This window comes from Sceloporus occidentalis, unplaced genomic scaffold (genome assembly GCF_023333645.1).
Source record: "Sceloporus occidentalis isolate IW3139 unplaced genomic scaffold, rSceOcc1.0.p SCAF_4, whole genome shotgun sequence".
Lineage (NCBI taxonomy): Eukaryota > Metazoa > Chordata > Lepidosauria > Squamata > Phrynosomatidae > Sceloporus > Sceloporus occidentalis.
This window is the reverse complement of record NW_028316984.1, coordinates 162,452,201-162,465,842: the sequence shown is the minus strand read 5'-3', so window position 1 is coordinate 162,465,842 and position 13,642 is coordinate 162,452,201. Positions and strand designations below refer to the sequence as shown.

Genomic DNA, 13,642 nt, shown 5'->3' with positions numbered 1-13,642 from the left:
CTGGATTTATATTTTGTAGTTCTAAAATGAGTTAATGGGGACAGCATTATTGGATGTGTTAAAACTACTTTTGTTGCAGCATTATATTTACTAGGCGTGAAGTACACATGTGGATTTCCTAAAGTTTATTATATTTTAACGCCATCATGATTAAGGAATAAAAAAATCAGGCCTTACACAATGGCTTCATGGTGGGCCCGTTCTGCAAGCATTATAATCTTCTTCTCTGCTTCTCTTTCCAGTCGTTGCTGGAGGAAGACAAAATATTCTGCAATAAAGCTAGGCACAAAACACTACTTAGCTCTCAAACACATGTGGAGAAATTGTTTGCCACTACCCTATCTTCCAAAAGAAGAAAAAGGGTATCACTGTAAATATTGATATTCAAAGATGGTTTAGGTAGAATAGGAAAGACTTTTATTGGTGGTTCAGAATTGTCTTCCTAGAAGTACTGATATTTATTTCACTTAGAAGTCCTCCACTGTTACCGCTGCGCAGAAACTCCAAGGCCTAATTTTCTCCTTGTGAACTAGAAGTACCGTATATATTAAAGCAGCATTTAAACACTTTACCTTTTCTTCAAGAAATTTTCTCTCCAACATGCATATTTCTTCCTGGTGTTCTTTTTTTGTGGTATCCAGAGTATCTTTCAGCTAAAATTTTGAGAAATATTTATTATTTTAGCAATCTAGAGGGTAATTCAAATTAAATTCCCTAGAAAGTTCCTCACAAATCCCACCTTGCCTCATCACTTTCCACACCCACATTTTCTCCTCTCATTTGTTAGCTTTGCATTCTGTCAAGTTCCAATTTATTATATCATTTATCTACTCTCATTTGTTTACTAGCACATACTTTGTGGGTACTGTTTCAAAACAGCACAAGTTACGAGGGCCCATTTTAACACAGATTTTCCTCATCCTCAAATTAAGTGTACTCTTCAAAATCTGCTGTGCCTAGTTACCTGTTGAAATGCATATTATAACTTGTTAGCCTGGTGGAAGTTTTTAAAATAGATATATTTAATTTTAAGTTAATTATTGTTTTTTCATTTTAATAATTTATTTTTAATAATTTGAAGTTAATTATAAATCTGTTTCAAAACTCCATTACAATTCCAGAAGTCACATTTTGGCAATTTAGCATGCAGACTGCCAACAAGGAATATGCACAGGGACCTTCTAAAGGTCAATATAGCAGATGACAGGAAGGGAATCCCTGGCTCATGACATTCCCTTCAGCCTTATTCATCTGCCTTAGCCTTATTTCACCTTTACTGTATAAACATCAAGGACACAACAGCCAATTTTACACTTTTTTGTTGCTTTTTGGACACCAATCCTGATATAACATCTAATGTTGCCAGATTCTGTGCAGCTGCAATTAAAATCCATCAGGAAATGACTTCTGCAGTAGGTTAGTACCAATCGTGCCCTGCCACACTGGATTATAAAAGGATATTTTAAAAACTGTTTTTAACCTGTGTTTTTACCTTCCTTTCACCTTCTTTTATTTTGTATCCCCCTTTTCCTGTGCTGGTCTATGATGGTAATAAAGCCCCTGCACAAACGGGCCCTGTAGCACGTCCTGGCGACGTGCTAGGGTTGCCTTGGGGCGCTGTTTCTAGATGCCCCACAACTCTAGGACATCACCAGGACGTCACAGCTGTGCGGCGCCTTACACATGAACAAGACTACATGTGAAAGGGATCTAAGAGTCCAAGTAGACCACAAGTTGAACATGTGTCAACAGTGCAATGTGGAAGCTAAAAAGGCCAACACGGTTTTAGGCTGCATCAATAGGTGTATAGTGTCTAGATCAAGGAAGTAATAGTGCCATTCTATTCTGCTCTGGTCAGGCCCCATCTGAAATATTGTGTCCAGTTTTGGGCACCACAATTTAAAAAGGATGTTGAGAAATTGGAGTGTGTCCAAAGGAGGGCAACTAACATGGTGAAAGGTCTGGAAACCATGCCCTATGAGGAATGACTTAGGGAGCTGGGGATGTTTAGCCTGGAGAAGAAAAAAGGTTAAGAGGTGATATGATAGCCCTGTTGAAATACTTAAAGGGATGTCATATTGAGGAGGGAGCTAACTTGTTTCCTGCTGCTCCAGAGACTAGGACCTGGATCAATGGATGCAAGCTCCAGGAAAAGAGATTCCACCTCAACATTAGGAGGAACTTCCTGACAGTAAGGGCTGTTCGACAGTGGAACAAATTCCCTTGGAGTGTAGTGGAGTCTCCTTCCCTGGAGGTCTTTAAACAGAGGCTGGATAGCCATCTGTCAGGGATGCTTTGATTGAGATTTCCTGCATGGCAGGGGATTGCACTGGATTGCAACTCTATAATTCTATGGCCTGTTACAGACAGCCAAAATAAAGCCTTAGGGCTGGAGCGTGGCTTTGGTGCGACTTCTGGACTCTTAGGACATATGCATCATTGAAACACCATACCGCCATTGTGACTCGAAGCAGCTTTATTTGGGCTGTCTGTAACAGGACTATGATTCTATTATTCCAGACCTCAGTGATGGATGCAGGTATGTTCCTCCTGCTTGAACTTGGATTCAGGTGCTAGTTTCATCTGCCCTGTTAACAATGGCGGGATACAAACCGCCGCTTTGCGGCGCTTCCCCGCCGGCGCCATTTGCTCCGTGCGGGAGCCGCAGCAGCCAAACCGCGCGGCTCCCGCGTGGAGCAAAAAAGAAGCTCCATTTCGGAGCTTCTTTTTGCGGCGCCTCTATGACGTCGCGAGGCGCCTGGCGCGGACTCGCGACGTCATAGGCGCCACAACACGTCTGGACGCTATGCGTCCAGTACGTAAAGATGGCGGCGCCCATGTAGAAGGGGCGCCGCCCTCTTGAACGTATAGGATACATACTAGGGTTAGGGGGGTGCGGAAGCACCGCCCCTTCCTAACCCTAGTACGTATCCTATACGTACTATATGGCGGTTTGTATCCCGCCTATCTAATGGGAGGAAGCACAGGGCAAGTGGTGCTTTCCAGACAAAGTGCTAACAATCCTGCAGGTGACATGAGTGTGGGTCTACCTTTGGTAGGGAGTCACCCCTATACTTCTGAGCCTTACATAACAAAGGTGAGAAGGGTACAAAGTCAGTTTCTCAACTGGAGCTCTGGCTAGGATCTCCTGCCATAGCTGTAGCCAGGGAATCTGTGATGGGTGGAGGAGCCATGGTCATGCCTGTAAAGTCAGCAAGTGTGCCACATCCATGCTTTCTGGTATCATTTTCGTTGTGCAGGGTTGGAGATACGGAAATCTGGCATCTCAAACCAGTTAATTAACTTACATCTTCAAGTTCTTTCTCCATAAGCGTTTTCTTTTTGCGAAATTCCTTTATCATTTTCAGCTCAATTTGAATTAGACCAATTTCCTTGGCTTTTTTGTGGAATTTCTCTTCCATCTCCTCCAGCTGTTTGATATACTGTGAGGCCTGTAAATTTATAGTATTTTAGACCTTTTTAGCAAGACAAAAACAACTAAGGTATAGTTGGGATAAAGACTGATTAGAAAAAGGCACCTTAGTATCAGTTTGACATGCAGTATGTTTTAGGGTAAATAACATAAAAAGGCCACCACCAGAGAAAAACTACCACTAAAGGGCTAAAGCAAATATCACTAAGTGAAGCTTCAAAACAAGGGCATTTTAGAACCAAATAATGCTGTACCAGTTCTACCTTTGCTGCATGAACCAAGTGGTGTTAAGAACCCCATCTCTCGTAAAATCTGATTTTAGGTGTATTTACTCAAAAGTAAGACTCAGAGGCAAATAGCACTTATTCCCAAGTAAAGTGTGATGCTCTGGTTTATTGCCATGAAGTTATTATTAGCATGCTTTGAACCTGACTTTTCCATTTTCCTATCAAAAAAAGAAAAGAAAAGAAAAGAAAAAAATCCAGTTAAGGACCTAATGTTTCCATAAGAAGGACCCTTAAGAAGCCTTAAAATGTTTACAATAGAAAGAGTGTTGTTTAATATAATTTTCTATGAAACCCAACCCTGAAGATGTGTTTAATGGGATCTTCATAGCCCCATGTTACCAAAAGTAACAGAATAAATGTCAATTCACCAGTTGTTCATTTTCTTCTTTAGCTTTCTGTTTCAAATCGATCACTTGCTGCTTAAGCTTCTCAATCTACACATTAAAAAACATTAAATGAAAACTTGGTCATTATCTTTTGTCATCAGATGGAAAAAATTAGTAACTGCATCTCACACTCTGTCCAGACTAACACACCCCATTAAAACCTGAGTAAAGTGCACTCTATATGTGATCAGTTACCATACAACTCAACTTTATCTGAAAGGCACATTTTCACTTAAAAATAATATCCCCTAATTCCTGGAACTCAAGGAAGTATTCTTAGCACTGAGCTCCATATACTCTGCACAAGTTTGGGAAATGCAAGTATGCAAATACCACAATCTTCCTCCTTGAGGAAGAAACTCTTCTAGAACATGGCCACATAGCCCGAAAAACCCACAAAAAACTATTCCTCATTGAGGTTTTCCTCCATGATATTTTTTTAACTGAAAGTTTTCTTTGTAACAGAATATATACCACAAAACAAGACGGACAGCAAAAACTAAACCAGAACAAAAACTTTAAAAGTTGATCCCATAACCTAAGGTTGTATGTACAGTGGACCCTCCCCATTCACTGGGGTTAGGGGCACAAGATCTCTGTAAAAGTGGGGAAAAACACAAATTAAAAAACACTTTTTTTTTTCATCTCACAGAACACCTCTCTAGGAATTTCTAGGTTCTCCAGGGCAATTCTATAGTCAAGATCTACCAGAGGTTGACCATAGAATTGTGCTGAAGGACATACAAATGCCAAGAGTAGTGTACTCTCTAGGAATCTCTGAGTTCTCCAGTATGATGTTTGGCAGAAGTTGAAAACAGACTCATGCTGAACTGGAGATTTCTAGAGAGAACCTATTAATCAAATCCGTGAATAATCAAATCTGCAAAAGTCAAAACAGCAAATGTGAAGGGTTGACCGTATACCAACAATTAATATGCTGAAATTACAACATCCACCCAGAATATCTTTCCATCAGTAGAAGGGAAAACACAGGTAAGCCTATTATAATATATGTAATTAATAAAGGAAGACCATCATAGAAAGCTATCTGCTGTGTATGTTTCTCCATAAATACTAGCCTCCATAAATTGCTTTTCCATTACTTTACAGAAATATTTTGATCCCTCTTCAAGACAGCTGCAATTTCCAAATAGGCTGCCAGCCAGAAGAACCAGTATGCCTCTGTAAAACAGTCTCTTACTAATCTTTTCGAAAATAGCCAAAAAGCAAGTACTAGAGAAATATCAATTTTTTGGTTGATTAATTTAGACACTTCATTGGAAATCTCCTCCCAGGATGAGTGCATGACAATGTAGACAGATGAACTCACCATCTTGCTGTTCCTCCACAATTTTTTGCTTACATAGCAAGTACCAATTGCAAGTACAGTTCCATACCACTTATTGATCTACTAAGTGGTTTACAACTGCCCCCAACAAGCTGGGTACTCATTTTAAATGACCTATGAAAGGAAGCCAGGCTGAGTCAACCAGGAGCCCCTGGCTGGTTTGTGAGTGAGTGGCTGCAGTATAGGCATTTAACCACTGCACCACCAGGGCTCCTTACATACTCAGTTATAAAGCTTAACATCATAATGTTTCAGACAATGTACCCTTGTCTTATCAGAGGTGACCATCATAGATGCCTATAGGGTACCTTCCACATCTTTTGATCTATCTAATGCTATGATAGAATAAAGTATGTTGTTGAGGTAACTTTGTTCCTGTAAGCCGCATGTCCAAAAATGATACTGGGGAGATGGTGTTTTGCTCTAAAGAGTCATACAAATTCTGCCAGGGATGAGCTAACATACTGGGTTATTAATTATAAAGAACAGGCAAGTTGTTTGTGCTAAAAAATATTCCATATGATTATTTCTGTACTCCTGAATTTCTTTATCTGTTTTATTTGCAAACTGCCAAGGAGGCCAAGGTGGATTACAGTAATTTAAAATGGAGCCTGGCTAAAATGAGTAACAATTTCGAACAATTTTGAACCTCAGTGCAAAAAGGGACAATAATTTTGGCAAAAACTGTTTTATGAGTCTGTTACAAGAAAAGTTGTAATAATAAGTACCAAGGAGGATCACTCCAGATCCAGATCAGGGTTTTTTGTTGTTGTTGTGACCTTCCATCAAGTTGAGAGACCTCCAAGTCACTCTCCATAATGTGTTCTTCTCTTTTCCTACTACCCTCTACCTTACCATGCATTATTGTCTTTTCTAGTGAGTCATGCATTCTCATGATATGGTCAAAGTATGACAACCTCAGTTTAGTCATCTTCCCTTCTAGGGAGATGTCAGGTTTGATTTGTTCTTTCTTTTTGTGGCCCTTCAAGTAATTACCAACCACTGCTGCTGTGGCCCAATAGCTGTTTGGCAAGTTTAGTCAGATTCCTTTAATCTGTCTGATATAGGAGAACCTACCCACCTTCAGCATAGCTTCTTGTTCATAGGAACAAGCAATCCTACCACCACAAAAAGGTAATGCCTTGGTGGGCTGTTTCTAACGTCTTCAAAAAGATGACAGTCTCTATCAGTGGTGAGAACCCTAATATTATTTATCAGTTCTACTATGGTATGCATTTTAAATTCAAGCAATAGTGATCAGTGCTTCCGTTTTGTAGCTAGTAGTTAAAAGCATGTTCACTAAGCAACAGTGATTACACTGTGTGTAGTCCATGATTACACTGTGTGTAGTACTGGTGATAGGTTCCCCGGTTCCTGGTGGTGAGATTTGTCACCCGGCCCTGAACGGGGTCACGCTCCCCCTGAAGGACTCGGTGCGCAGCTTGGGAGTACTCCTTGATTCGTCGCTCCAGCTGACTTCTCAGGTGGATGCGACGGTCAGGAGTGCCTGTTATCAGCTTCGGCTGATACGCCAGCTGCGTCCCTACCTGGACCGAAAGGACCTAGAATCTGTTGTACATGCTTTGGTAACCTCTCGATTGGATTTCTGCAATGCGCTCTACATGGGGCAACCCTTGTACCAAACTCGGAAGCTGCAATTAGTGCAGAATATGGCAGCCAGATTGGTCGCTGGTAGCTCCAGGTCGGACCATATAACACCTATTTTAAAAGATCTTCACTGGCTGCCTATTCGCTTCCGGGCTCAATACAAGGTGTTGGTTTTGACCTATAAAGCCCTAAATGGCTTGGGCCCAGGGTACTTGGAGGACCGCCTCTCCCCACACAATCCACCCCGCACACTCAGAACATCTGGGACCAAATTGTTGGAGGTCCCCAGGTCTAATCTGACTCGGACCTCACAGAGGGCTTTTACTACTGCTGCCCCTGTACTTTGGAATAAGCTCCCTGCAGAGCTTCGCTCCGCCGCCTCGTTAGATGTTTTTAAAAAACAGCTGAAAACATATCTATTCCGGCTGGCCTTCCCACCTTAAATTGTTTGTCTGTTTCTCCTGCCCCTTTTTTCTCTCTGACCCTGGATTGATGATTGTTTTTGCATTTTTCTACTGCCCCTGATATATGTATTTTTTACTTATCGTTTTCCTGTTCCTGTTTTTGTAATAATGGTTTTAATTGCTGATTGAATTTTACCTGTATTGTAATGTTTTTTATAACTTTGTAAGCCGCCCTGATCATTTCTTGGAAGGGCGGGGTAGAAATAAAATTTATTATTATTATTATTATTATGAAACCCAGTGGGTGACCCTGGGAAAGTCACAGTTTCTCAGCTTCAGGGGATGGCAATGGCAAACCCGCTCTGAAGAAACTTGCCAAGAAAACCCCAGCATAAGCTTGCTATAGGGTTGCCATAAACCAGAAACCAGTCTTGAAGGCATACAACAACAGCAAAGTAGTTTGAGTGTTGAGTTCTAGAGACCAGGGTTTTACTTCCAACTCAGTCATGGAACCCACTGGGTGATCTTGGACAAGTCATACTCTCACCTTCAGGGGAAGGCAATGGTGACTCTAAGGTGAACACACCATGGGGTTTTCTTGGCAAGTTTCTTCAGAGGGGGTTTGCCTTTGCTATCCTCTGAGGCTGAGAGTATGTAACCTGCCGAAGGTCACCCAGGTAACTTCCATGGCCGAGCAAGGATCTGAACCCTGGTCTCCAGAGTCATAGTCAAGTACTCAAACCACTATGCCACACTGGCAGGTTAGAAATAATAATTATTAATATTACAACAGCCCAAAACACTGCAGAAATCATCCAGTTTGAGACCTCTTTAACTGCCCTGGCTTAGTGCTAAGGAATTTTAGAATTTGTAGTTTTGTGAAACTTTCTAGAATTTGTGGTTTTGTGAAACTTTCTCTGTCAGAGAGCTCTGTAGCATAATAAACTATAATTTCCAGGACTCCCTAGCACTGAGCCAGGGCAGTTAAAGTGGTCTCAAATTGGATTATTACTGTAGTGTGTTTTGGACCAACATCTGCCTCAGTACCTCGCCCCCACCTACCGTTTCCTCCTTCTCTAAGTCTTGTTTCTTGAGGTAACTGATGACGTCCACAGTGTCTTTTTCCATCTGCCTCCGCTGCTGCTCCAGCTCCTCGTTGCTGTGGGCCAGGCGGCGGGCAGCATCACGGTACTCCTTGCGGGAGATCTCTGTCACCTCCAGCCGGGCCTCCCATAGTGCCAATGCCACCTTGGCCCGCTCAGCCTCCGACTCCTCCTTGGCGGCCTTCGAGTCTCCCCGGCTGCCACCAGGCCCAGTGCCACCGGCACTTTTCTTCCCCCTGCAGGAGGGGAATAAACACCCGCCCTGGGTCAGAGAGCTGGACCCAGGGTAACGGCATCCCCCAACCCTGCCCAGACCCAAGGAGACCTGTGGCAGTGGTGTCATTAGGGCTAGTATCACCTGGTGTGGTAACACATGGTGTCACCCCCCCCCTTCCATTGACCTCCTCCCATAACACCCCATACAGAATCCTTAGTCATGTTTTTTGTACTAATGTTACTTGTAAATCATAAATTCCCATGTATCACTGAAGGTAATCGTAATAGTTCTGACATAAGCAACTAGCAAAATTAAATTTATCATACACACAGAATAAATGTGTTTACATGCACATAATTTCATGTGGTTAAAGTAAATATTTGGTAAAATGTTATTTTTTTAAAAAAATTAAAAAATTAAACATTTTAATGAAAAAAACAAGCCTGGGCCCTCTCCTTTCTGCTACCACTGAGCCTCACCCCACTCACCCCATCTCTTCAGCATTTCAAAGAGATACAGGCGAATGCCACAGCCCATTTTTGCCATAATGCAGATGTCTGAGGAACAGTGGTGTCACCCCCCCCTTTAGGGTGTCACCTGGTGTGGTCCGCACCCCCTGCACCCCCCCAGTGATGTCACTGAGGTCCTCCTTCTCACTGCCAAGAAGGACAAGGTGCTGCAAAATGAAGGACATGACCACATGGAAGCTAAAAGAAAAATACAGTTGGCCTTCTTATACACGGATTTCTTATGCACGGATTCAAGCATCCACGGTTTGAAAAAAAGTATAAATTTCAAATATCAAAACTTGATTTTCCATTTTTTATAAGGGACACCATTTTGCTATTTCATTATATTTAATGGGACTTGAGCATCCACGGATTTTGTTATCCACGGGGGATCTTGGAACCAAACCCCAGCCTATAACAAGGGTCCACTGTACTCACAGAAATGTAAATCCATGCTTCTTAGCCATGCTCAGAATGGAGGAAGTTCAAGAGAAAGGGAGGACATGACCAAATAAAAGCTCAGAAATACTAACATAAATACATGCTCCTTAGGCATGCTGAAATGGGGGACATTCAGGGGAAATGGAGGCACGGCCAAATGAAAGCTCAAAAACATTCATATAAAAGTAAATCCATGCTTTTTAGGCATGCTCAGAATGGAGGGCATTCAAGAAAAAGAGGTCATGACCAAAAGAAAGCTCATAAATACTAATATAAGTGCATGCTGCTTAGGCATGCTGAAGAATGGAGGGCATTCACATTATTCTAGCCGTGATCGAACCGAGCCGTTTCAATTTACGTTCAGCAATGGATCGATGCAACATGGAGTGACTGTGCCACAGGAACCGAATCAAACAGGCAGTGCGTTCACACTTGCGCTGAGTCGATTCATTTCAAAAGAAGCGGGGAATGATGCAGCGGTTCTGGAAGAACTGGTTTAAATGGGTTTAGTGCTGCACCTCCCTCAGCAAACCACACCAGAAACCCAGCACAAGTGCAAAGAAAAGCCATTTCAGCCAGCTCAGGTCGGTTTGGTTTATTATGTAGTGGGAATGAGGCCCTAGTCTGCAGTCTACCTGCTCTCTATCCTCATGCATCTGAGGAAGTAGACTGAAGCCTAGGAAAGCTCCTGCTGCCAACTTCTGTCTTTCAGTGAGTCTTTCTCCATACTATTTTCCCCAAATGCATCTGAGGAAGTAGGTTTAAGCCTAGGGACGCTCCTGTTGCCATCTTCTTACTTTCAGTTAATCTCAAAGGGGCTCCATAACATCCCTCTGCATACCATATTCCCCAAATGCACCTGAGGAAGTAGATTTAGGTCTTTGAAAGCTCCAGCTGACAATTTCTTCCTTTCAGTGATCTCAAAGGGGCAACAAGATCTCTCTGCATACTATATTCCTCAAGTGCACCTGAGGAAGTAGATTTAGGTCTTTGAAAGCTCATGTTTCCAACTGTGTTCTTTCACTGACTCTCAAAAGGGGCTCCATGAGGTCTCTCTACATAGAAGGCTTCCTCCTGGGCTGAAGGCTGGAATGTAGGACGCGTCCGGCCAGCCAGCCAGTCAGGCCCCCACCCAGAGCCCTGCTAGGGCCCCTTCCCCCGGTCACCTACTTCCCTCCTTTGGCGCCTTTGCTTGCTTTCCCTTTTCCCTTCATGGCGGGCGAGGGGGGCTTCCCTTTCTTCCTATCTTGCTCTCCTTATTTTCCCTCCACTTCCTGCTTGGAGGCGACCCGTTGCCGTGGAAACCAGGCGTCGCGGGGCAATGACGTCGGCGGCGCGAGGAGGAGGAGGAGGAGGAGGAGGGCGGCGCGCCCGTGACGTCACGCGCGGCGTGTGTTGTTGACGCGGCGCGCGGCGGCACCGGCGAAGAAGATGTGGAAGGCAGAGGGCTCTTGGGGAAGGCGGCGGGTGAGTGGCCGCCAGGGAGGCCCAGGACCCCGCCGGCATTGCCAGCTCCTCTCCCTCCATCCCTCCCTCCCTCCCTCCCTTTTGAGCCTGGCTCCGAAGCCTCTCCTCTCCTCGCCATTGGCAACAGCAGGGAAATAGGAGGCAGAAGAAGGGATCACGTTCTTTTCCCCTCAGAGCATCATCATTATTAACATTCATTTATTTATTCCTTAGTCTTTTCCTTATTATTATTATTATTATTGTTATTAACATTCATTTATTTATCCCTTATTATTTTATTCCTTAGTATTTTCCTCATTATTATTATTATTAACATTTATTTATTCCTTAGTATTATTATTATTATTATTAACATTTATTTATTTATTCCTTATTATTTTATTCCTTGTTATTTTCCTTATTATTATTAACATTTATTTATTCTTGTTTCTTATTATTTTCCTTATTATTCCTTATTATTATGATTATTAACATTTATTTATAGAGCGCCGTAAATAAATGTTAATAATAATAATAATAATAATGAAATAGGATGGAGAAATTATTAAAAAAATCCTCATAGCATTACTTAATATTATTATTATTATTTTTATTATTATTAACACTTATTTATAGAGCGCTGTATACTGCATTCGGTGCAGCAAGGGCAATTGTGAAAGAACTAGACAAAATCCTAACATGTAAGTTTGAGTGTTGAATCGTGACTCTGGAGACCTGTCTTCGATTCCTAGCCTGGCCACAAAACCCCCTTGGTGCCCCTGGCCAAGCCACATGCTCTCAGCCTCATGGGAAAGCAATGGCAAACCCTCCTGGGGAAAAAGCTTGCCAACAAAACCCCATGATAGGGTCACCATAAGGTAGGAATGACTTGAAGGCACACAACAACAGCAGCAACAAAGATATACTGCTGAACACTAAAGTCAGAATTGCCCAAGCTGTTATATGTACTGATGTTACAGCTGGACAGTAAAGAAGGCAGATAGGAAGGAAATCCATTCATTTGAGATGTGGTGCTGGAGAAAAGTGGTGACAGCTAAGAACACAAACAAATGGGTCCTTGAACAGATCAGGCCTCAACTCTCCTTGGAAGCCAGGATGACTAAACTGAGGCTGTCATACTTCAGCCACATCATGAGAAGGCGTGACTCATTACAAAAACAATGATGGGAAGGTGGAAGGTAGTAGAAAAAGAGGACACCGCATGTCAGGTGGATGGAGTCAGTCAGGGACACCATGGGCCTGAACCTGCAGTACCTGAGTTAAGAATAAGGAAACATGGAAATGTGAAGTCGGAGGCTTTCATGGCTGGCATCCATAGTTTTTTGTGGGTTTTTTGGGCTACGTGGCCATGCTCTATAAGAGTTTGTTCCTGATGTTTCGCCAACATCTGCAGCTGGCATCTTCACATCAGGAATAAACTCTTATAGAACATGGCCACATAGCCCGAAAAACCCACAAAAAACCTATAAACATGGAAATGTCTCACTCACAGGGTCTCCAAGAGTAGAAGCCGTAACAATAGTTTCGTTCTGTTATGCTTTGGTCAGAATACTGTGTCCAGTTCTGGACTCCACAATTCAAGAGGGACATTGACAAGCTGGAGCAGGTCCAGAGGAGGGCGACCAAAATGGTGAAAGGTCTGAAAATCATGTCCTATGAGGAGAGGCTTAGGTGGCTGGGTATGTTTAGTCTGGGAGAAGAGAAGGTTAAGAGGTGATACAATAGCTTTTTATATATATATTTGAAAGGATGTCATACTGAAGGTGGAGCAAGTTTGTTTTCTGCAATTCCAGAGAATAAGAGCTGGAGCAATGGATTCAAATTACAGGAAAAGAAATTTTACCTGAAGATTAGGAAGAACATCCTGGCAGTAAGAGCTGTTCAACAGTGGAACACACTCTCTTGGAGTGTATAGACTCTCCTTCTGTGGAGGTTTTTAAACAGAGGCTGGGGTGCATTCCTTCATGCCAGGAGGTTGGACTGGATGGTCCTTGAGGTCTGTTCCATCTCTGTGGGTTCTGTCCTAAGGCAGGAGGTGCAAGATCGAATTTCAGGGGTGTGACAAATTGTAGCTTGTGTTCTTGCGTGATGAGTCTTCACTCATTTTTTTCCTAAATAAAATAGAATCTAATTGCACAATTTAGGTTTACATTTTATGCATTGAGTTAAAGACTTATTTTTTAAAAAGTTCAGTTTGTTCATTCCCTGTATTGTATGTGGTTCAGTTTGCGGTTCAGAAATTAGAAATGAGACATCTTCATCTTTAAATGTGATACTACTTTTACAGGGGATGCAGACATTAATCAAACATTGCTAGGGGTGTGGGGGCATAGAAAAGGTTGGGAACCACTGACCTTAACATACCAGATCCCATTTGATCTTGGAAGCTAAGTAGGATCACTCTGGTTATTACTTGGATGAGAGCCTACTAACAAATAC

The 13,642-nt window shown here is 42.5% G+C and overlaps 2 protein-coding genes across 8 annotated transcripts in view; one reads left to right on the top strand and one right to left on the bottom strand.

Moving 5' to 3' along the window:
• The window catches only part of BBOF1 (basal body orientation factor 1), a 30,829-nt gene extending 19,790 nt beyond the window's left edge, over positions 1-11,039 (bottom strand). For 3 of the 4 annotated variants that reach the window (XM_089522180.1, XM_089522183.1, XM_089522184.1), the window contains exons 1-6: positions 10,907-11,039; positions 8,529-8,805; positions 4,089-4,154; positions 3,309-3,452; positions 573-653; positions 178-248 (exon numbers count right to left, since the gene is read on the bottom strand). In XM_089522180.1, coding sequence (XP_089378306.1) covers positions 178-248; positions 573-653; positions 3,309-3,452; positions 4,089-4,154; positions 8,529-8,805; positions 10,907-10,950 — 683 coding nt within the window. In that variant the 5' untranslated portion in view covers positions 10,951-11,039. Of the gene's footprint in view, positions 1-177; positions 249-572; positions 654-3,308; positions 3,453-4,088; positions 4,155-8,528; positions 8,806-10,371; positions 10,880-10,906 lie in introns of those variants that run through there. The other variant, XM_089522182.1, reaches the window with a different exon arrangement.
• Positions 11,040-11,128: 89 nt separating this feature from the next.
• ENTPD5 (ectonucleoside triphosphate diphosphohydrolase 5) overlaps positions 11,129-13,642 on the top strand; it is a 34,830-nt gene continuing 32,316 nt past the window's right edge. For 2 of the 4 annotated variants that reach the window (XM_089522177.1, XM_089522176.1), the window contains exon 1: positions 11,164-11,203. The gene's annotated coding sequence lies outside the window, so the exon portion shown is untranslated. Of the gene's footprint in view, positions 11,204-12,978; positions 13,200-13,642 lie in introns of those variants that run through there. The other 2 variants (XM_089522175.1, XM_089522178.1) reach the window with 2 other exon arrangements.